Raw genomic sequence first — 24,611 nt, 5'->3', positions numbered from 1 at the left:
GCTGATAAAATTTGCACAAGATTGGTGGACTAGGTAATAATGATGAGAAGGGGCAGTCATACAGAATAAACTGAGCCCATTCAAAGAAAAATCATTTTAATGTGGCCAAATGGAAAATGATACATCTTCTTTTCTTCTTCTTCTTCTGCAGCAATGGGGACAATTGAAGTTTTTCCACCGTTTCTTTGGCTTGTAGCACTTTCATGTTCTGGGGTGCAATCTAGACCAATAAGTGTCACTGCCTGTCCTGTAACCCTGGGTCTCTTGAGTGCTCTGCTGCTGTGGCTCACAGCCTGGAGACCAAAAGACAGCAGACAAGCAGGAGGTATTCTTAGAGTCTGTGTGCTATACATCCCTGGTTCAGCTCTCTGACCCTAGCAGCCTGCCTACAATACAACAGCCCAGCTCTAGTCTCTGTCACCCAGTTAGCTTATGCAGGGGTGACCCCAAACACATTCCCAGTCCTGAATTTCCTCAAAACCATCTGTCCCAAAGTGCCCAGCCCTCTCCTGGAACACTCAGAGAAATAACAAGGTTCATTTGCTCCTTTAAAGAAATAAAAGCATAATGCAGCTTATTAACTTAACTGGGATAAATACACCTTTGCCTTCAAGCACAGCACTGAGCTGGTTTATTGTAAACATAAATAAATTAGCAAAAGGACAAAGGTTAAGTGTCCAAGTAGAAGGAATAAATTTTAAAAGGGTTACACAGAAACCAAAGGAAAAATGCACTTTCTAGTGGCTAAGACTTAACAAGCTAAAGCCTTGGTTTAAGCTTGATTTAGTACCAGTCTTTTTCTTTCCCAGAGATTTCAGCCCCCTTGGTTGAAGAACCAATCTTTCTCAGCTTGAAAGAGCTTTGGCCCCTTGTGTCTGTCCAAGATGACTTCTTTGTTCTCCTTAATATTATCTTCCCAGACTCACTGTTTTGTCCCCAGACTCAGGATAACTTCATGCTATGGACTTCCCATCCCCTCCCGCCCCGCCCCCCAAATTGATTCATATGTAAACAGATTCCCTTGGTTTTGGTCACACTTTGCTTAATTTCATTGAGACAGGTAGATAGCTGCTTTCCCTCTGGTCTGGGAGAAAACCTATTTCTCCTGTGTTTGGTCACAGATTTTAAGGCATAATAACATTAAATATCCATATATTCTCATGTAGTGTTAATACATACATTTCACAAAGAGATTCACATTTCACCTGGGTATCATTAGCTTTCAGAAAAGACATCATTTGATACACTTTTATAATGTAGTAATATTATATACAATCAATTGATTTAATTACTTATGTGAGGTTCTGATCTGCTCTCTTTATAGCTAAGTAGCTGTCTCCCTTATTTGTTAGGTTGATGACCTTGTTTACCTTTTATATAAACATGCTTTCATTGTCTCAGCTTGACGATCAGGCTGCTCAGCCAAGCAAATACACATTCCTTTGTCTAGGACAGATTGGGCTATGCATGGCTCGCCAAACACATTTTAAGAACATAATTCTAGCACATATTCATAACTTTTTGTACACATCCTGTACTGTGAGTTAGTTTTCCAGTGATATCTTACCTGCCCTGTTGGGCATATATCACCACAACAGTGTGTTAGATGTGGTGAATATGTCAGGCCTGTCAAGAGTTGCTGACAGAGAAAGCAAGTCACTAGTCGGACACTGTTTCATAACCAGCTTCACAGCTTCATCATCTTTAAACCTTTTTTTGTTTCATGTTGTTCTTTACTTTGTCTATCCAATGCATCCTTGGTTTTTCTCTGTTTCTAGTTCCTTGCACTGTGGTATGTATCGCCTTGTATGGTATCCTTTCTGGGTCCATTCTTGACTTATGTCTAAATGATCACAATCACTATTCTTGGATTTTTTATTTTGTGCCGTAGCCATTTTTGTGTCACTTATTATTTTATTTTCTGCCATCTTGAAACTCTTAGTATTCCCCTCCTCTAGTTTATTTCTGCAGCCAATATATTTTGTTAGTCAACTTTCTTTATACTCCAACGCTCTGAGCTATACAGCAGTACTGGCATGACAGTTATCACATATATGTTGATTTTTGTTTTTATCAAAATGTCTTTAGCCTTCCAAACCTTGCAGAGCTTTTTGAATGTAGTAGCAGCTAGTATGATTAAGTCATCTTCAATAATCCCATTTTTTTCATAATGGTTCTTCAAGGTACACAAAATTTTCGACTTGTTCTTTGTCTCTGACTTTATATAATTATTCATTGCTCTAGGAACAAAGAATGTAGGCCATACTTATAGAATGAGGTGTCCTGGAAAGTAATGACTGAACAGGATTTAGGGGTCAGAGTGGATAAAAAATTTAATATGAGCTCCCAGTGACATGCTATGGCAAAAAGAGTTAATAGATGTATGGGATGTAGAAACAGAGAACTACTGAATAGGAATAAAGAAGTGATTTTTAGCTGTGTATCCTGCAATGGTGAAACCAATAGAGGAATACTGAATCCAGTTCTGGGGTCAACATTTTTAAAAGGATATTGAAATATTAGGAGGGTGGGGGGAATGCAAAAAAGAATCACAAAAGTGATTAAAAAATAGGCAGCCCTGCACTGGGAGACAGAAAGAACTCATTCTGTTTAGATGATCAAAAAGAAGATTGAGAGGTGACTTATTAATAGTGAACATGAAGAAAATACCAGGTAGCAAAGGGCTGTTGAATATAGCAGATAAAAAAATAACAAGAAACAATGACTGGAAGCAGAAGCCTGACAAATTTAAATTAGAAATTTTGAACATTGAGGGTAATTAACCACTGGAACAAACTATCAAGGGAAGTGATGGATTCACCATCTCCTGGAGTCTTCATATAACAAGTAGATGCCTTTCTTTAAATTATGCTAAGTTTTACTAAAGTTATTGTGCCCAATACACAGTTACATGGGTGAAATTTAATGACTTGTGATATACAGATCAGACTATCTGATCAGTGGTCTTTTCTGGTCTTAAACTCTGTGAACCTATGAATTATTTCTTAATCGCAAGCCAATCCTGATTTCTGTGAATCTAAACATTTGTGGGAACAAAGCTTGATTAACATGAATGTTTGTGAACATTGAATCAAAAGGAAGTACAAACATTGTCAAAGTGAACATTGAATCAAAAGGAAGTACAAACATTGTCAAAGTGAATATATTTGTGAATACTGTTTAGTAGATTTTTTCCCAGCTCTAATGTAAGCATGGGGTAGAAGATTTTATTGGCAGGAATGTAACATAACTGCATTAGGGACATTGAGTAGCAAAAATCACTCCTTCAGTAATGTCTGTCAGGATGCAGCTTCCCCAACTTGACTTTCTTTTCTGATTAAACAGTTCCTGGACTGTATCACCTTGTTGAACAAACAAACTCCTTCATTCATTTTTAAAAAAAATCATCTATTTCTTCACTTGTAAACATATACATAAATGGTATGGAATCATTTAAAAGAGAGCTGGTTGGGAATCTTCCAGAGTTTTGTTGGAAAACTCTAATTTGTGGAATGCCAAACATTTCACAGAAGTGCTTCAGATTTGACAAATTTTAAGTGTTTCCAAAACAAAAATGTCCAGAATTTAAAGTTTGGGGAAATAGTTAAAAATTTGGTTTCAAACCAAATTTCGAAATGTCAAAATTTCCCATGAACTGGAAATTCCAAATTTCAGCCAGCTCTAATTTAGAACACTTTTCTCTCTTGACCAAATTTGAACCATTTTTTCACTAAAAAGATTTAAAGTGACGGAAATATGTCATCTCTTCCTCTGTAGACCTAATTAGCATAGGCATGAACTCCTTATAACCTATGACATGGAGAAGAGTTTACTTCTTAACTGGTTTTATTATTTCTTATTGTGTTGTCACATATGAGATATTTTGAAAAGCATCCAGTGCAGCAGGCTGAAGTACAGTGACCTACTGCTATTTCCCATTCAAATGAATAAAGTAGCTGATACTATAGAAAGAGGGGGGGAAAGATTAAAAGGTAGGAAGGGATTTAGCATGTTATAAATTAATATGCCAGAGGCAAGACTGTAAAGCTCTTTTCCTAACCCTGATAGGCTAGCCATACTACTGCTGCATTACATTGATAGATTGTCATAGTCCAAACCCAATCTAGAGCTACCTCGTCCCTTGGGTTTGTTATTCCTGTTCTAGAGTTGTCCTTATTCCTGCTTGTGTGGGCTTTGGAGATGAGACAAATGGGTAATGAGAATGGGAAGCCTGAGACTTGAGAGCACAAGAAGTTCACTGCCATGAGTTTTCCTCTCCTCTGTCTTGCAGCTCCACAACTTGCTGTCAAACAATCAGCATTTTTCATGATTTCTTTCCCTAGGAAGCCTAACTTTCCAACAGCTGCAACCACAATCTTCCTAGGCTCTCATGGACGAGATGATTATATATCAATGTACTCAGACCCAATCTGCTGAATTGGGCCCTATTATTTACAGTATAACCTAGGTCCTCTAGTATAATCTCAATATTGCCAAACTCAGGCATTGAAAAATCATGTCAGACCCCCAAAATCATAAGATTTTTTAAAGATAATAAAGTTTATGTTCATTTGATTGGCCTTCTGATTTCTGAGCCTTTGTAGCTCACTCATTGCACATTTTATAGCTTTTCCCCACAACCATGAGGTCTAGAGACTATTTTGTTTTTATACAAAAGCTGAGATTTGTATGCAAACTCTTGATTCCATCACCTGAGGCTTTCAGAAAAAATCTGATGTCCTGACGCTGTTGATAAAATCATGAGAATTGGCAGCCTTGCTATCTAGATTCTTATACAGACTCTCATCAGCTTAATATGTGAGCACATACAGATAATAGGGCCACTAAAATATATAGTTTTAATCATTTAGATTCTTGTTGTTTTGTTAGCCCTCTAGCTTCTCTGCTTGTGATAATCAATCATTAGGTGTAAAAGATGAAAGAGGTGGGTAAAATTTCTAGGCATCAGTAGCTTAAAGTTACCTTCTCTTTCAAATACTGCAAGATCTGTGTTAATTGTTCAGCTCTCTCTTCAGCAACTCTTTTACATTAGGAAAACAAATCAGCCATCTAGCCATTAAGTCTGGACAACTGTTTCCATGTTTGCTAAAAGAATTACAGAGCTCATTTGTTCTGGTGTTTATCAGTTTGCATGTCTACAGAGGTGTGTCTTCAACATGATTTATAGTTCTGATTCAACTGTGGATAAATAGATTTGAATGTTGACAGTTAACAAATGATTCTGTGCCTTCAGAAAACTATTAAAGTACATGGAAAACAGTTGATTTTAATCTCAAACTGCTAGTGTACTTTCTCAGTTTTCTTTTGAAATCTAATTGTAGCTCTATATTTCAGAAATAGGCCCAACCCTGCATATTTTAGGCAAATTTCCCATTGACTTCAATGGAATTTTTCTGAGAAATGACTGAAAGATCAGGTTCTTTGTAATGTAGTGGCAATCCAAAGAACATTGTCAATAGGAGATATTTCTTCCTAACCAGCCAATTAGTACTTAGAGCACATCCTAGAGCATAACACTGATCGCCTTAAAAATCATTATACAAGTAAATGTAACTGTCAATTATGTTCTTGGTATTCACATAAATGTCTAATCCTTTTTGCGGTACTACTAAGCATTTTCTTCAGTAACACCTTGTGAGAATGAATTCCACTGGGCAATGAAATACACAGTTTATAAAACCATTTCCCCCCCCCCCCTTTTTGAATGGCAACTGTCTGTCTTGAAAGACAATGATGTAAGTGCCAAAATGGTTCATTTACTATGTGTCATGCTGTGACATGGTGAGTGACTAAAAATCCAATTCTCAAGTGACAATCCTTGAAACAGATATTGCAGGCATAAAGTGCAGGGCCAGAGGCTTGATGTGCTTTCCTTTTAGCGCTCTTCCCTTTTCTCTCTTTCAACCACCTCTCTTCAGCCTTTTTGAGGCCCTGGTGCAGTGCATCCCTCCAATGTAGCCTGTTGCTAGCTGCATCTTCCCCGCTTGTGATGTCAGTGTTGAAAGTTTTCATGTCCCTCTTATAAGCTTGCTTGAATCTGAGCCTAGGTCAGCCCAGTCGGTTTGGAGCATTTGCATTTCTCTGCACAGGAGACCCTTTGGCATGTGTCCATCATCCGTCTGGTGCAGATGACCAAGCCAATGGAATGCCTTTGTTTTGAGAATAGTGATTAGATTTGGTAATTTTGCTTTCTTGAATGTTTCAGTGTCAGGAATGTTGTGATTCCACTTGATACTTAGAATATGGTGAAAACTGCACTTGTGGAAGGTGTCTAGACTTCTCCCATGCCTTTTGGTGGTCCAGGTCTTGTCACCAAAGAGTAGTGTTCAAAAAGCCAATCTGGGAGAGCCGTATCTTGGTACTCAATATCAGTTTCTTGTTATCCCACATGCTGTTAGTAAGGTGGCCAACTGTTGTGACTGCCTTTTCTATGAGAGAATTAGTTTAGTCATCCAGAAATAAGTTAACCAATATAGTTGATCCTAGATAGCAGAGCTTGTGTACAACTTCTAGCTATTAAAACATCTGGTGCTCTCAATTTAACTTTGCTACCTTTTAAATTTCATTTGGTTTCCTCCTGTTCTCATGCCATAAAAGTGTGTGTGTGGGTAAGAGTACCCAAAGGAAGTCTCTTATTCATGTCCTTTTATCACTTCTTTTCACCTATTTTTGGAGTCTTGAGAGTCTGGATTTTTCTTGTCACTCTTTGTGGTCTATCACTACCTAGTTATCCCAGGAAATGGTACTCCAAGTTGCACTTCTGCCAGCAGCACTGGCTATGTTGATTCTTGCCATTATCACACAATCAGATGAAATACCTTATTTACAAAGTTATCATTCTTAAATAAATAGTAAGAACATAATCTCTCCATTCCCTGGTCCAGAATAGGAATGCCTGCTGACAGATGAGGTATTGTGTCTGAGGGTCCTGCTGATGCAGGATAAACCATGTGGAACTCTTTCAGTAAAATTAATAAGTTCAGTCAAGTACAACCCCAGATTCATAAGTTATGGCTGTACCTGACATTTTACAACTTAGTAATTATGGATTGTTTTACAAAATAATACAATACATAAGGAAAACTACTGGATGATTCTTTTTTGTTTGCACAGGGTATCCAGTATAGCTATTCTTTGTGTCACAAGATTGTTTTCATAAAGTCATGGTGAGTTTGTATTCTTGCCAGGAATTGATGGACTAACTGTTACCATCATGATGTGTTGCATTATTTATATACAGCAATTGAATTCCGTCTTTCAGGTTGTCCTTTGTTGTCAACCAAGGAACTGCACTATTCTGTAAAGGATTCTACAGTGATCTGTGGGATTTTATAAAATTACAAAGGCATGTTGTATAAATGTAAAGTTTTTCAAGGTCTTGCACTGTAGATTTGTTCAGAATCGAATGTTTCCAGGGTGAAAAAAGAAGCAGGAATGATGTTCTCAACTAGAAAGCATTTCATCAAGTTAAATACAAGGTGTCAGTTTATAGCTGGCTCTTTGCAGGTGTCCCAAGGAAAGAAAAGGTGCAAGCAGACCCTTTACTGTCCCAACGCAGCTATATAAGAAACTCGTGTTCTATAACTCGCTGTGTTCAGGTGCACAGGGGGTAGAGGCTGGTGAGCATAGCTGTCATGCCTCTCCCTTCCTCCTTGATGCTGGTAGAGAATCACTGGGGTGGACCACAGGACACATCTCCTTAAAGGGGGCCCTTTCCCGAACGTGCTTTTCCCTGTGTTCCTGGAGGCCTCGTGTCTTATAAAGTTTTCATTATTTGAATGGTAGAGACAGTATCCCCATTTTTTTCAATTTTATCATGAGTCTTGAGATATTTGGTGTTTTTATGAAAGTCCCAATTCCTGGAGTCATATGAAGTGAGAATTTCACTTTCATTTAAAAAAAAAATGAAAAATTACATTTCTAGCTTTAGTTGTTGCAGAGAAAAGAATGAAAAATGTTACCCAAGTGTACCCTAAATGTTCAAAATCATAAAAGCAAATTAAAAAAAAATATTTATTTTTAAAATAATGATATTTAAGCCAATCTCATGATTTTGGATATATGACTGATGTTTGAATACTTAGGGTTGGTGTTATTGTAGAAGTGCCCCCTTTTGCCCCATTGATTCAGAGACATGAAGGACCATAATTTCTCCCCTAGTATCAAGGCAATAGTTCTCTGCAGTAGATTTCTATCTTCAGCCCTCCCCTTCATGTGTGCATAATGGACATGTAGAAGAGCATAACTTTTAAAACCAGAGGGGGAAGTCTGGAAGGCCAGGCTATGCCATTCCAGAAGTTCTGGAGCAGACAAGGACTTTAAGGAATGACAGATGGAGATACTGAGAGAGAGGAAGTGGTCCTATTATAATAATTAGTATTTGGGGAAAACCTAGGCTATTGTTTCTTTAAGGGCCTGGGACCAGGAGACTTGTAGCATACAGTGGACAAGATTGAACTTCTCCTAGCCAACCAGGAAAAGTTCTGGGAAAAAGGTCATCATATAATCTGTCTCTTCTCTTGTAATGGGGGGTGGTACTAGCAGAAAAAGGACTGTTTGCCTGCTGACCTCTCCTAGAACTAGGGGAATGGAATGAAATGAGTTATCCTAGCTCTTGTGTTATGAGGACTGTACCGGAATTGTATTTTATCACTTTAAGAGTGGGTGTGGGGTTTCTGGTTCTGCTTACAGGCAAAGAAGCTCTATAGTGAAGCATCAGGGAGCAGCAGTGAGCCTGGAAATAGCAAGGTGGGGTGAGTTATGCCTTGCTGCATTAAGGATCAGGCTGTTTTCTCTCTCTCTGGTTACCTCTAAGAAATGAAGTAGTGTTACCTGTGTTGGAAGATTTAAATGCATTTGTTTTTATTCAACTTCTCTGTGTATAAACTGTGAACAGAACAACCTCCAGTGGTGGAGGGATATTGGAAGACTACACTCCATTAGACATATCTATGAGAAAAGAAAATTTTGTTATGAAGGTGATGTTTTGAATTCTGTTTGAAAACCTTTGCTGTCAGTCTGGCTGGAACCAGGTGAGAAAAATACAAAAGAGCTAGCCAAGTGAAGATGGCTACAGGACAAATATATTTAGTATGATTACATACCTTGCTCCACTTCTTGCTCTTGTAAAGAAATGACAGAAAATTTGCAAGCAGTACTTTGCCTTCTTCAAGAAAGCTCAGTCTCAAAAAAGAAGCAAAAAGCAAGGTTGTTTAATGAACTCTGGCAATTTTGTACCTGTGTGTGTTTCTTCTTTCAAGCAACTGTTCTGCCATTAACTTTTTCTCAGATCTTTGCATGGAATCCTAAAATCTTGATATGGTAAATTCTAAAGTCTTTGTGATTATGTCTGAGTTAGTACAGAGTAAGAACATCCAGAGTTGACTTCTTGTGATTATTACAATAGCAGCGCTATAGCATGTACATTACCGCTATTGTGGCACTTCTGTATTTAACATACATTTCACTGAAAGATGATGATTGAATCAGAATATGTCAGAGGGCATGAAGGGGTTAAAAGGCACCTGCGATTACTTCTTTGGAAATGAGCATAGCACACTTTTATTTTTAATAGGCATTTCTGGTTGCAAGTTACAACAAGCATACGAGATTAAATGTCATTTGTACTTTGTAAACAGCAAACCAATTTTTTATGCTGTGTTTATTAAAAAGAATGTATTGGAAGTCATTGTGGTTGTACAAATAGATAGGCAGTGGCACATCTTCAGCTAAATGCACGATACTAGGAGAATTTGCTTTATGATTATAGTCCTTTCTCTCTCCTCATCCTGACTGCAGAATTACATCCTAAAACTGTAGGGCTGTATTAAAGGTTATATAATATGCAAACCAGACGGTACTTATATGGTAACAAATCCCATCATCAGTTATGTCAGAACAAACTGTAAACCCATGTAAACCTTTCTTATTGAGAACAGAGCCTCTTAAATCAAAGTCTATGCATAACAAATGTATAAAAAATTAATTTCAATATTTCAACATAAATGACCTCTGAAGTGGCACAAATGTAAATTGAGGCATATTGTTGATTCAAAAGTGACATTTATTTTATTCTGCACAATTTTACAGGCAGTAAGTCATATGGGGGCTAACATTTTAAGTGAGATTCACTAATTTGAGTATGCAAATTTGCATGAACTTTATTTCTAGTCTTGAGTTATTGCTCAGGTGTGTCTGAGTTTGCTCATTTCCCTGACTACATTGTGAGGGTGTCATGCCAAATTCCAATTTTAATCATTGCAGTTCAAAGTTGCTATAATACATTTTCCCTCTTTTGTCCTCTGCTGTTTTGTATGAGTTAGTCAGTATAGCAAGACTTTTGATGGAATTCTCTGTTTTGGTTTGTGTCATTAGTTTTTGCATTGCTGCAGCCTCCCCACAGATTCTTACTAATAACTGAGACTGGGTTTATAGCCCACCACTTACAAATTTACAGCAACAATAAAACATGACAGATTTGTCCAAATTAGCCTGGTAGAGCCTAAACAAAATGTCATTAAAACAATAATGAATAACAGAACCAAAGGTACATGACTGAGTTATTTTTTCCCTGGTGAAATTACAAAGAGCCAAGTTTTATCTACAAAGATGCATTAGAACCAGACGTCTAGCAACCAGGGCCCAAAGGAGGAATGTTGGCTGATTCTCCAAAATTCTTTACGAGCTCCCAGGCAGTGCTCATTGGCACTCCAGCTCCACTACTCTTGAAGAGTCATGGAGTTTAAGGCCAGAAGGGACCACCAGATCTTCCTCCTGCACATCATAGGCCACTAAATCCCACCAATTACCCCAGCATTGAGTCAAATAACCTAGATTAAACTAAAAAAATCACAGCCCTCAGGAGAGCAAACTCTTGTGTGCCACGGGCGGAAAACAGGAAGGACTTGGGTACCAATGCCCAAGGCGGAAAACAGGAAGGACTTGGGTACCAATGCCCAAGGCAATTGCAATGGCAGAGAACTGATTTGGTGAGATATACCCAGATGATCCTAGCAAGGAACCATTAAGAGTGTTCAGCACACTCCCCTCTGAGTGTACTGCCCCTGTTCCACTGGACATTTGCAGTTCACAGATTCACTGCACCCAAAGGAACAGTCCACCTAGCTTACCAGTTACTCTTTAGATCACAGCTCTGCTTAACCCACAGGGCTTAGTTATATTTATAGTGAAAACGAGCAAAAGTTTATCTGACAAAGCGTAGAGATTTTAGTGAAAGCAAGTAGAAGGATTTTATTTTATATGTAACAAAATGGTTACATATAAAATAAAAACACAACACATGTTCTAGAACCTAGACTTACTTAACTAGTCACAATCTTGTCTTATAGAGCAGAAGCTCAACCAAAATCCTTCCTGTGAATTACAGCTAGGCTTGGCTGTGGTCTTCCATATATGAAACAAGTCATGCTGTCCTCTTGCCTCCTCAGTGGAAAGATGAAGGGAGGGGTAGCTCTGTCCACCAGATATATTCCAACAATCCATATTCTTTACTCGTAAAGAGAATCCCCGCCTGCTGTCTTATTTCTTCCTGTAAATTTCCTCTCTAAGTTTTAACAATCTTCTGATTAGCATTTTGGCTCAGTATGCAAATAGATTATATATTGTGATGCAGACAATACACAACACCCATCTAAAGAGATAAATTTCTATTACCCCCTTCCCGGAAGGAACTAGTCTGAAACAGGTCAGTAGTTTACCTACCTTAACTTCCAGGCTTTGAGAACATAATTTCATATATAGCTGTATAACTCTTTAAATATTATTTGTACATACATTTTGAAATGATTATGATAACCATACAGTAGAGACATCACATGCCATCCTTTGGATAATTATATACAGTCTCTTCATAGTGTAAGATGTCAAGTAATGGCTAAAAATGGAAAATCTAGGCACGAGTCCTGCTCCCATTGAAGTCAATGTCAAAGCTCCCTTTGACTTAATGGGAACAGAATTTGGCCCTAAGTGCCTGTTCCCTTTAATCCCATGAAGACTTTTTGGTTTATTGGCTTGTGTTGTTAAACATCAGAACACCACAAAAACCAGGAAATATATTACCTAAATCCAAAGGTCCCTTTTAATGTTACTGAGAACTTCCATGCTGTTTGTTCCATCAGTGTTTCTCTTCCAAATTAATTAACAGCATTGTAGGGAATTCCTTTATTCCACTACATGAAACTAACTCCCTCAGATGCTAAGAACAAAGCAGTCTGATGCAAAGTGTGGTCAGAAGAGAAAGGCAGTGACTCTTTAGCCAGGAGACCCAGTTGAGGGTATGTCTTCACTGCAAAGTTAACTCAAGTGATCAGTATCTGGGTTAGCCTAGCCTGGACATAAATCCAAACCCGAGTTACTATATCCTCACCAGTGCTGTGCCCATCCATGTGTTTCTGCCATAGGTTGTATCCGTAGGGTGCCTCCTTGGGATGATGGGGGGCACCTCTCTCATTTCAGACATCCCTCCCTGTATGTAGATGTCACTGGAGCACCAGTGTGGGGTATGGCCTTCCACCTGTAAGTCTTAGGGCAGTGGATCTCCCTTCTGGCCATAACAGCAGTCCAAAACAAAAAAGGCAACAAAATAATCCTGCAGCTCACAAAACAATCCAGGTTCACCCCACAATTCCCTGGAAGGCAAAAACTAAATAATCTCTGTGACGGGAAGCTAGGTTCCTAATCCTCCATGTGTCCAAGGGGACCAGGTTGAGCATGCTGGGCACTAGAAAAAGACAAAATAAAGACAGTCCTTTTACCTCTTCAGAGAGTCCAAGCAGTATAGGCCCTTCCTCAGCTTTCCTGGTGAGCATGCCCTAGCTCTGTGGGGCTAAGGCGCCCTAGCTCCGCCTCCCTCTGAGAGCCACTGTGCACCGGGTTTAGATCCTTCCTCTTAAGGAGTCGCCCCTCTCAAGGTTTGAGAGGCCTCACAGGTGCACCGGATTGGGGCTCATTGTGCCCAGATGAGCATTTTAACCCCTCTCTGACCAGAGTGGAAACCCATCCCACCACAGTGTCACTAGGCATATCCCATGGCTCTTTGTAATGTGATCAAATGAACCACATTACAACTCTTTTCCAGTGAATTTTGGGACAACTTGTTTGCCCTTTGGGGAATAAAGGGGGAATTGTGGGAAGGCACTGGAGGACTATTAGAACTTGCGTAGTTTACATTCTCGCTGCAAAGTGGGCAGGTTGCCAGCTCGTGGGAAAGCCTTGACCTGGTTTTAGCCTATATACCCAGATAAGCCAGCTAGCCAGGATTGAAAGCACCACTAAACTTCATGGGAGAGTTGTGTATGTGGAGTAGAGCCAGGTAAATGCAACACCCAAAAAGAGCTTGAGTTAATTCTGCAGAGATGATGTACACTCAGTGGCTTCAAAGGGAAAGTGGGAATGGGCAGGGTCTTTTCAACCACACAATTAACTTTCACTTCTGTTGATTATTATCAGATTTTTGTTTTCAGTGATTCAAGGTTTGTGTTGCAACTGCAAGGTAATGTCTGACAGTATCAAGACAGTTTCCTATGATGTGGTTTTTTTTTTTAAATGGAAACTTATTTGTCTTTATTGTTGGTAAAAGCTTCTATGTACAAAATCAAAATCTTGGGACAAATGTGAGTCTCTTTAAATAAATGTAAAATTGAGCCTATGGTAGATTTGTAGGTCTGAAGGTGTTTGGTTTTCAAGGGAATCTGGAGACATTATGCTGGTCTATTCTTGGTTGTCAATAATCTAACTGTACTAAAGTTATCATGTAAGGAGTTTTTGGGGGGCCTGTATGAAAGACTGAGAATCTTTTTCTTTAATTCACAGGAGATGTGTGTGATTCCAACCCCTGTGAAAATGGTGGCATCTGTTTATCTGGATTGGCTGATGACTTCTTTTCATGTGAATGTCCCAGTGGCTTCACAGACCCCAACTGTTCTAGTGTTGTGGAGGTTGGTAAGTGCAAACATAAAAGATGGCAATAACTGTCTAAGTATTCCATTAGTCCATGATTATCCAAATAGTGGTGTGTCCTTTGCATTTTGTGTCATTGCCTTGTTCGTTATTGGTTCTTTATCCTTGTGTCTAATGTTTGTGGTATCTGAATTCATATTTTCTTTGATTGTTTCTTTGTTCCCTAATTATCTCTAAATTATATCTGAAAAGAAAAACTATGCAGCAAAGTTCAGTGTTTTATTTTATTTATTTTGTCAGTTTGCCAGAAATTTTACCTATCTTGTAAAGGTCACAGCAATCCAATTCGTTCAAATACCCGCTGCTAATTTCAGTGATTTTATTTATTTTAATGAGGGCTGCAAAGCTCAATTGCTTGATAAGCCAATGTGGCCTGATTCTGAACTCACGCTTTTGTAAATAGAGAGTGACTACAACTGAGTAACATGGATCTAAAATCAGCATCTGAGAAAACAGAATAAGGCCTATTTTGCATTTGTTTGCATTTCACAGTAACAGACCCTTTGGTTTGGATATAATAGTTAACCATTATACAAGAACAAATTAGAAGTGTGTAGTGGTGTGACAATTTGCAATGAATGGATGCATCTAAGTGACTGAAAATACAACTGGTGGGTCTAATGAACCAGCCTTCAGTGTCTCATCGGAAGATTGTTTTGGTGAAGGGGGACACAGGAAGATGATAGAGTTGAGTAGAGACAAATAGCTACAAATTCCATTATCTCATACTGAATTGGAAAAGTTTTGAACCTGGGCTGGTGGAGGTTGAGTTTATAACTTACTCTGAAACACAAATAGAAAGGAACTGACGATCCTATATAATCGTCAGATGCAATCAGTCAGTTAGGGTACCTGTCTTCTGCCTTTAACAGTGATACATGACATGCAAATAGATGAATGAAAGAGAATTAAAGAACAGAAAAGAAGGAATGGAACGGATATCTATGAAACAGAGAGCTCAGTACACAAATGTATGTGTAAGTGCAATCAGTGTTGGATTTGAGAGGTAGGAGATTCCAGGGAAGGATAGAAGAGGTGATTATCAGCAGCGTTGATTTATAGTGGAGATGAGGATGCTCTTTTCTTCCCTCATATTAGAGGACCAGAAGTCCTGCTGCTGTTTTTTTTAAGCTGTGACTCTATGGTGGTCCCAGTTCTCCTGATGTTTGGTCTTTCACATGGTTTGCTTTCCTACTGATGACTGATTTGTGTTTGATTATAGCGTAGCATTATGAGGGTGTTACACATCACACCTGTATCACATAACACTGTAACATGCTACATTCAAACACAGCCGCTGGGCCCACACCTCACTGCCAGCCAAACCCCAGCCTCCTTTTTCTCTTGGACCCACTCTTCATTAGTAGTGAGGACCTGCACATGGTTCTGTGGCTTTATGTTCTGTTTGGCCCTGGGCTCCTTGGCAGACGGGACTTGGGCTGCAGATCACTGGATCTGTGTTTAAGATGCCACTTCTTGGTGGAATGTCCCAGGAAATTTCTCTGCTGCCTGGTTTGATCCTGAATGTCTTATGTATTTATTAGATATATTAGGTAACTGTTGAAGTCAGTTTAATATTATTTAGTTTCTAGTTATTCTCCAGGAGTAATGTTCTTGAGTCTTTTAATACCTCCTTTACTATATTTCCTTAACATGCTTATGAGACTAATTATTCTACTGCTGAATATTAATGTTTTAATATCATCCAATTTTAGGGTTGTTCATCAGCCTATTCGCAAAACGAAAAGGAGTACTTGTGGCACCTTAGAGACTAACCAATTTATTAGAGCATAAGCTTTCGTGAGCTACAGCTCACTTCCTCAGATGCATATCATGGAAACTGCAGCAGGCTTTATATATACACAGAGAATATGAAACAATACCTCCTCCCACCCCACTGTCCTGCTGGTAATAGCTTATCTAAAGTGATCATCAGGTGGGCCATTTCCAGCACAAATCCAGGTTTTCTCACCCTCCACCCCCCCACACAAATTCACTCTCCTGCTGGTGATAGCCCATCCAAAGTGACAACTCTTTACACAATGTGCATGACAATCAAGTTGGGCTATTTCCTGCACAAATCCAGGTTTTCTCACATCCCCCCCACCCCCATACACACACAAACTCACTCTCCTGCTGGTAATAGCTCATCCAAACTGACCACTCTTCAAGTTTAAATCCAAGTTAAACCAGAACATCTGGGGGGGGGGTAGGAAAAAACAAGAGGAAACAGGCTACCTTGCATAATGACTTAGCCACTCCCAGTCTCTATTTAAGCCTAAATTAATAGTATCCAATTTGCAAATGAATTCCAATTCAGCAGTTTCTCGCTGGAGTCTGGATTTGAAGTTTTTTTGTTTTAAGATAGCGACCTTCATGTCTGTGATTGCGTGACCAGAGACATTGAAGTGTTCTCCGACTGGTCTATGAATGTTATAATTCTTGACATCTGATTTGTGTCCATTTACTCTTTTACGTAGAGACTGTCCAGTTTGACCAATGTATATGGCAGAGGGGCATTGCTGGCACATGATGGCATATATCACATTGGTGGATGTGCAGGTGAACGAGCCTCTGATAGTGTGGCTGATGTTATTAGGCCCTGTGATGGTGTCCCCTGAATAGATATGTGGGCACAATTGGCAACGGGCTTTGTTGCAAGGATAAGTTCCTGGGTTAGTGGTTCTGTTGTGTGGTATGTGGTTGTTGGTGAGTATTTGCTTCAGGTTGCGGGGCTGTCTGTAGGCAAGGACTGGCCTGTCTCCCAAGATTTGTGGGAGTGTTGGGTCATCCTTTAGGATAGGTTGTAGATCCTTAATAATGCGTTGGAGGGGTTTTAGTTGGGGGCTGAAGGTGACGGCTAGCGGTGTTCTGTTATTTTCTTTGTTAGGCCTGTCCTGTAGTAGGTAACTTCTGGGAACTCTTCTGGCTCTATCAATCTGTTTCTTTACTTCTGCAGGTGGGTATTGTAGTTGTAAGAAAGCTTGACAGAGATCTTGTAGGTGTTTGTCTCTGTCTGAGGGGTTGGAGCAAATGTGGTTGTATCGCAGAGCTTGGCTGTAGACGATGGATCGTGTGGTGTGGTCAGGGTGAAAGCTGGAGGCATGCAGGTAGGAATAGCGGTCAGTAGGTTTCCGGTATAGGGTGGTGTTTATGTGACCATTGTTTATTAGCACTGTAGTGTCCAGGAAGTGGATCTCTTGTGTGGACTGGACCAGGCTGAGGTTGGTGGTGGGATGGAAATTGTTGAAATCATGGTGGAATTCCTCAAGGGCTTCTTTTCCATGGGTCCAGATGATGAAGATGTCATCAATATAGTGCAAGTAGAGTAGGGGCTTTAGGGGACGAGAGCTGAGGAAGCGTTGTTCTAAATCAGCCATAAAAATGTTGGCATACTGTGGGGCCATGCGGGTACCCATAGCAGTGCCGCTGATCTGAAGGTATACATTGTCCCCAAATGTGAAGTAGTTATGGGTAAGGACAAAGTCACAAAGTTCAGCTACCAGGTTAGCCGTGACAGTATCGGGGATAGTGTTCTTGACGGCTTGTAGTCCATCTTTGTGTGGAATGTTGGTATAGAGGGCTTCTACATCCATAGTGGCCAGGATGGTGTTATCAGGAAGATCACCGATGGATTGAAGTTTCCTCAGGAAGTCAGTGGTGTCTCGAAGGTAGCTGGGAGTGCTGGTAGCGTAGGGCCTGAGGAGGGAGTCTACATAGCCAGACAATCCTGCTGTCAGGGTGCCAATGCCTGAGATGATGGGGCGCCCAGGATTTCCAGGTTTATGGATCTTGGGTAGTAGATAGAATATCCCAGGTCGGGGTTCCAGGGGTGTGTCTGTGCGGATTTGATCTTGTGCTTTTTCAGGAAGTTTCTTGAGCAAATGCTGTAGTTGCTTTTGGTAACTCTCAGTGGGATCAGAGGGTAATGGCTTGTAGAAACTCGTGTTGGAGAGCTGCCGAGCAGCCTCTTGTTCATATTCCGACCTATTCATGATGACAACAGCACCTCCTTTGTCAGCCTTTTTGATTATGATGTCAGAGTTGTTTCTGAGGCTGTGGATGGCATTGCGTTCCGCATGGCTGAGGTTATGGGGCAAGTGATGCTGCTTTTCCACAATTTCAGCCCGTGCACGTCGGCGGAAGCACTCTATGTAGAAGTCCAGTCTGCTGTTTCGACCTTCAGGAGGAGTCCACCTAGAATCCTTCTTTCTGTAGTGTTGGTAGGGAGAACTCTGTGGATTAGTATGCTGTTCAGAGGTATTTTGGAAATATTCCTTGAGTCGGAGACGTCGAAAATAGGATTCTAGGTCACCACAGAACTGTATCATGTTCGTGGGGGTGGAGGGGCAGAAGGAGAGGCCCCGAGATAGAACAGCTGCTTCTGCTGGGCTGAGAGTATAGTTGGATAGGTTAACAATATTGCTGGGTGGGTTGAGGGAACCATTGCTGTGGCCCCTTGTAGCATGTAGTAGTTTAGAAAGTTTAGTGTCCTTTTTCTTTTGTAGAGAAGCAAAGTGTGCGTTGTAAATGGCTTGTCTAGTTTTAATAAAATCCAGCCACGAGGAAGCTTGTGTGGAAGGTTGGTTTTTTATGAGAGTATCCATTTTTGAGAGCTCATTCTTAATCTTTCCCTGTTTGCTGTAGAGGATGTTGATCAGGTGATTCCGCAGTTTCTTTGAGAGCTTGTGGCACAAGCTGTCAGCATAGTCTGTGTGGTATGTAGATTGTAATGGATTTTTTACCTTCAGTCCTTTTGGTACGATGTCCATCTGTTTGCATTTGGAAAGGAAGATGATGTCTGTCTGTATCTGTACAAGTTTTTTCATGCAGTTGATAGATTTCCACTCCATACGGCTAAATGCAGTGCCTTGCATAATGACAGGTTTCAGAGTAGCAGCCGTGTTAGTCTGTATTCGCAAAAAGAAAAGGAGGACTTGTGGCACCTTAGAGACTAACCAATTTATTTGAGCATAAGCTTTCGTGAGCTACAGCTCACTTCCTCAGATGCATATCAACCCACCTAGCAATATTGTTAACCTATCCAACTATACTCTCAGCCCAGCTTACAGACTAACACGGCTGTTCCTCTGAAACCTGTCATAACTACCCATAACTACTTCACATTTGGGGACAATGTATACCTTCAGATCAGCGGCACTGCTATGGGTACCCGCATGGCCCCACAGTATGCCAACATTTTTATGGCTGATTTAGAACAACGCTTCCTCAGCTCTCGTCCCCTAAAGCCCCTACTCTACTTGCACTATATTGATGACATCTTCATCATCTGGACCCATGGAAAAGAAGCCCTTGAGGAATTCCACCATGATTTCAACAATTTCCATCCCACCACCAACCTCAGCCTGGTCCAGTCCACACAAGAGATCCACTTCCTGGACACTACAGTGCTAATAAACAATGGTCACATAAACACCACCCTATACCGGAAACCTACTGACCGCTATTCCTACCTGCATGCCTCCAGCTTTCACCCTGACCACACCACACGATCCATCGTCTACAGCCAAGCTCTGCGATACAACCACATTTGCTCCAACCCCTCAGACAGAGACAAACACCTACAAGATCTCTGTCAAGCTTTCTTACAACTACAATACCCACCTGCAGAAGTAAAGAAACAGATTGATAGAGCCAGAAGAGTTCCCAGAAGTTACCTACTACAGGACAGGCCTAACAAAGAAAATAACAGAACGCCGCTTGCCGTCACCTTCAGCCCCCAACTAAAACCCCTCCAACGCATTATTAAGGATCTACAACCTATCCTAAAAGATGACCCAACACTCCCACAAATCTTGGGAGACAGGCCAGTCCTTGCCTACAGACAGCCCCGCAACCTGAAGCAAATACTCACCAACAACCACATACCACACAACAGAACCACTAACCCAGGAACTTATCCTTGCAACAAAGCCCGTTGCCAATTGTGCCCACATATCTATTCAGGGGACACCATCACAGGGCCTAATAACATCAGCCACACTATCAGAGGCTCGTTCACCTGCACATCCACCAATGTGATATATGCCATCATGTGCCAGCAATGCCCCTCTGCCATATACATTGGTCAAACTGGACAGTCTCTACGTAAAAGAGTAAATGGACACAAATCAGATGTCAAGAATTATAACATTCATAGACCAGTCGGAGAACACTTCAATGTCTCTGGTCACGCAATCACAGACATGAAGGTCGCTATCTTAAAACAAAAAAACTTCAAATCCAGACTCCAGCGAGAAACTGCTGAATTGGAATTCATTTGCAAATTGGATACTATTAATTTAGGCTTAAATAGAGACTGGGAGTGGCTAAGTCATTATGCAAGGTAGCCTGTTTCCTCTTGTTTTTTCCTACCCCCCCCCCAGATGTTCTGGTTTAACTTGGATTTAAACTTGAAGAGTGGTCAGTTTGGATGAGCTATTACCAGCAGGAGAGTGAGTTTGTGTGTGTATGGGGGTGGGGGGGATGTGAGAAAACCTGGATTTGTGCAGGAAATAGCCCAACTTGATTGTCATGCACATTGTGTAAAGAGTTGTCACTTTGGATGGGCTATCACCAGCAGGAGAGTGAATTTGTGTGGGGGGGTGGAGGGTGAGAAAACCTGGATTTGTGCTGGAAATGGCCCACCTGATGATCACTTTAGATAAGCTATTACCAGCAGGACAGTGGGGTGGGAGGAGGTATTGTTTCATATTCTCTGTGTATATATAAAGCCTGCTGCAGTTTCCATGATATGCATCTGAGGAAGTGAACTGTAGCTCACGAAAGCTTATGCTCTAATAAATTGGTTAGTCTCTAAGATGCCACAAGTACTCCTTTTCTTTTTGCGAATACAGACTAACACGGCTGTTACTCTGAAACCTGTCATCAGCCTATTGAAATTCCAGATTTTATGGCACTAAAGAAAAAACCTGTAACCTCTTTTGTTCCATTTTGCTTGTTGATGCAGTGACTTTTACTACTGCCTTGAAAAGATATAGAAGATATGCTCCACACAGCATCTCCTTCCAGACACTAATACTGCTGTACCCAGAGTGGGCCCCTGGACATGCTTTCCTGTGTTATGTGCTTTCCTGTGGCTATGAAATGTCATCAGATATGATCATTGGCTGTCCCCTAGCACTTGAGTACAAGTAACAGCCTTTTTCTGGCTCGGTGCACAGGTGAACAAGTGGTAGAAAGAGGCTCCCTAAGTACTTACCTTCCCGTTTCCTCACTAGTAAATCTGTGCTGGCCTGGGCAGAATTTAGCTCATTAAGCAATAGCTTATGCAACCCTAGAATAGCCTTGGCATAGGTTTTTTGCAGTAAGTTTATGGACTTATTGTGTAAGAAATTGTGTTGTACAGAACTGGGAAGAAGCCAATTGTGAGTGAATCTGAGATGAAAGCATATTGTAATAATGTGCAGTATAACTTACAATTATTTTTTTTTACTGAGAACTTTAAACAATTCTATAAGGTCCACATTAGTAGGTAAAATAAAGTACAAACAAGTAAAGCATTTGGAAAGATGGAATAATCATGTTGCATATGCAGAAATAATGCTAAGTTTTTAATTTGAAATCCAGAGATAGTGATTGGTAGAAAACCCTTTTTTAATTCAAGTAGTTATAAACATTTATACACTAGCTAGACTACAATATATTAGTGCAGCTGACATTTAATACTTTTTTTGTCCTGTACAATTACACTGCGTGCATGAAGGCAGTAAGGCAAATCGTTATTTTTGTTGTTCGTATGTTATAATGATGTTGGCTGAGTTGTGCTGCGATTCCCCGCTTTCCACTCTGCTTATCCAGAACACCTTGTCCAGTTCTGGGAGAACACTTCATCCAGTTTTCTGGGATCCGAAAAAACCCTCAGACTCCAGCGTGTCACTTCAGTTATTTTATTAGGCATGTAACAGCTCTTTGTTCTCTCTAGCCAGGCCCAGACACAGGGAGTTTAGGTACAGGGTGATACCACAATTCTAATTCATGTCACACACTACACAGTTTATATACATCTTTCCTGGCTACTAACATCTATACTTCTTGTATGTAAAGACCAATTGCTTTGCAGATTGCATATGGTAAGCTTATCAGTTCAGGTTGTTTCCGCCAACTTTGTGTACTATAAACATACCCACTATAGTTAGATTCTTTGACAACGTGTGATGTTTATCTCTACACCATCCCTTGTTACCAACTTAACACTTTGAGAGTGTTGTATATGTGTTCCATTCTCAATAGTACCCATACTGTTAACATATACTAATTCTCTAGGACTCCCTGTCCATCTGGGAATAACAGTCATGGTTGGAACAATCCTATTATTATTTTCATGTGGTGCCCAGGACCTTCTAGTCTTGCAAATTACAATTTTTCTTCCCCAATATTATAAATTCCCTTTTCCAAATCAGTGTTCTGTTTAAAACTCTAAACCCTTTCCCCTGCTTTATCTCTTCTATCCCCTAAATTAAATGCTTTACAAATTTAGTTCCAAATGTGCTGCAAGTAACCATGTCTTGCTTCTTTCTTTACCTACTTTAGTAGGCTGTAAACTGACTCTCATTGACCCAACTCTGTCCTCTATTTCCCAACTCCAATAAGTACACCAAGGGGCCAAGTTGATCCAGCAGAAAGTATGGGCTGTGTTACTTTGCCTTCAGGAATAGGTGGTATGTGGCCTGATCCTGTATGATGACTTTGGAGCCTATATGATGTTTGGTCTGGTCCCCTTTGGCATCAAACCACACCTAGGTCTTGTGCACACTTTTTTGCAATGGCAAAATCTGCTTCTGCAAGTCCTATACTCAGGACTCTGACAAAACTACTGTAGCCATATGGCCTCGTACAGGGTTAATCATATTCTCCCACAGTATCATTGGTCTTTCCATTAAGCCTCATAAAGGGAAAATCCCATAGATCTTCATTCTCCAGCTCTGATGCATGCTAAGCCCAATTACTACCTGTGATATTTAGTCCTTTCATGAGTTCAGTTTTAACGGTTAAATTCATTCTTTCTATTTGCCCCGCTGCTTTGGAATGATAAGCAATGTGGAATTTCTGATCAATGCCTATCAGTGCGCTGGTGTCCCTAGCCTCTGTTTGCCAGAAGCTGGGAATGGGTGACAGGGGATGGATCACTTGATGATTACCTGTTCTATTCATTCACTCTGGGGCACCTGGCATTGGCCACTCTTGGAAGATAGGATACTGGGCTAAGTGGACCTTTGGCCTGACCCAGTATGGCCTTTCTTATGTCCATACTTTAACCACTGATCCAACAAATCCTCTACCATTATCTGAATCAGTTGCCTTAGGAACCCCCCACCAACTGAACAAATTATACACCAGGTGTTTAGCTGTTGTCAATTGAGTCATATTTTTAAGTTGGAAATGCCTCCACCCAATGTGAGAATGAGTCACTACAACTAGTACATATTTGTCCCCTTGGTGGGTTAGGGGTAGTTCCCCAATGTAATCTGTTTGGATCCTTTAGTTTCTAGGGTTCCCTGGGAGCCTGTTCCATGAGTGCCCCTCTGCATTTTCTATTTGCTAGATCATATCTAGAACAAAGAAGATAGGAATTAAGATGCCCATTCAAATCCTATTCCTGGGCCACCATCCTGTTTTTGCCAGTGTTTCCTGGGTAGCTTCGTATTTAGGGTGACCACCCATAGTTGATTCATGTACTCATGCTAAGAAATCCTTCCTCAAATCCCTTTGTACTACCCATACTAAACCATCTTCTGACTTTACACACAAGAGTCCCTTCTTTATTACTAACTCCTGGCCATCCACCTTTATTCCCAGGCTTTGAACTTGCTTTCATAGTGGACCAAACTCTAAGGATGCTCTGCAATTGCTCTGGCTTAGTTTGTAACGATTGCTGCTGGCTCCGGGTGATAGCTGCCAGTGGAATGGCTTCTAACCAAGTTTCCAACAGACAGGACGATGTGGTTACCACTGTGTCTTTGGCTGCTAAATCTGCTGCCTGATTTCCTTTTATGAATAGCCCTTTCTTTCTGTGTGCTCAGATTTTTACCATATCTGCTCTTTTTCAAAATGTTTAGTCATATTATCCAGCATTTGCAATGTAGCAATGAACTTGATTTCTCCTTCATCCATAGCACAATACTTGTTCTGAGCCCACCAGGCCAGAATCAACACAGCTCCCCTGAACACCCAATCCAACTTCAAGACTATGGTAAGCTTAGAGCAGGACCCTTTTTCTTCCATCAGTACTCTAACAACAGCTGCTCATTCTGCATACTGAGCTGGCTTATTCCCACAATTATACAGCAAAGTATTTACAATTACTTCATCTCTCAGCTTTGCTGCTATCCAGCCTCCTTTCCTTTATCCTTGTACATAATGGCTACTGCCATCAGTATACCAAATCTCCTCCTCTCTAACCTTGTTAACCATTTAGTTCTTTAAAGATTAGTTGCCAAGTGCTAGCTGAGCTAACTTCACATTCATGGGGCATTCCTTCTATGCAGATCCCTGCCACCCATTCCTTTCGTTCTTTTAGCCATATTGCCTCCACATTTTCTTCCTGCAACACCAGAATCCAACGCTAACTTTATCCAGCTGATATTTTTCCC

General features: G+C 40.5%; 1 protein-coding gene across 1 annotated transcript in view; it reads left to right on the top strand.

Annotated features, from left to right (window-relative positions):
• EDIL3 (EGF like repeats and discoidin domains 3) overlaps positions 1-24,611 on the top strand; it is a 392,377-nt gene that overhangs the window by 85,983 nt on the left and 281,783 nt on the right. Inside the window, exon 2 of the mRNA XM_073344422.1 lies at positions 13,852-13,980. Coding sequence (XP_073200523.1) covers positions 13,852-13,980 — 129 coding nt within the window. The remainder of the gene's footprint in view (positions 1-13,851; positions 13,981-24,611) is intronic.

Source organism: Lepidochelys kempii, chromosome 5 (assembly GCF_965140265.1).
Source record: "Lepidochelys kempii isolate rLepKem1 chromosome 5, rLepKem1.hap2, whole genome shotgun sequence".
Classification (NCBI taxonomy): Eukaryota; Metazoa; Chordata; order Testudines; family Cheloniidae; genus Lepidochelys; species Lepidochelys kempii.
The sequence above is the reverse complement of the archived record's forward strand: the minus strand, read 5'-3'. Positions and strand labels throughout refer to the sequence as shown.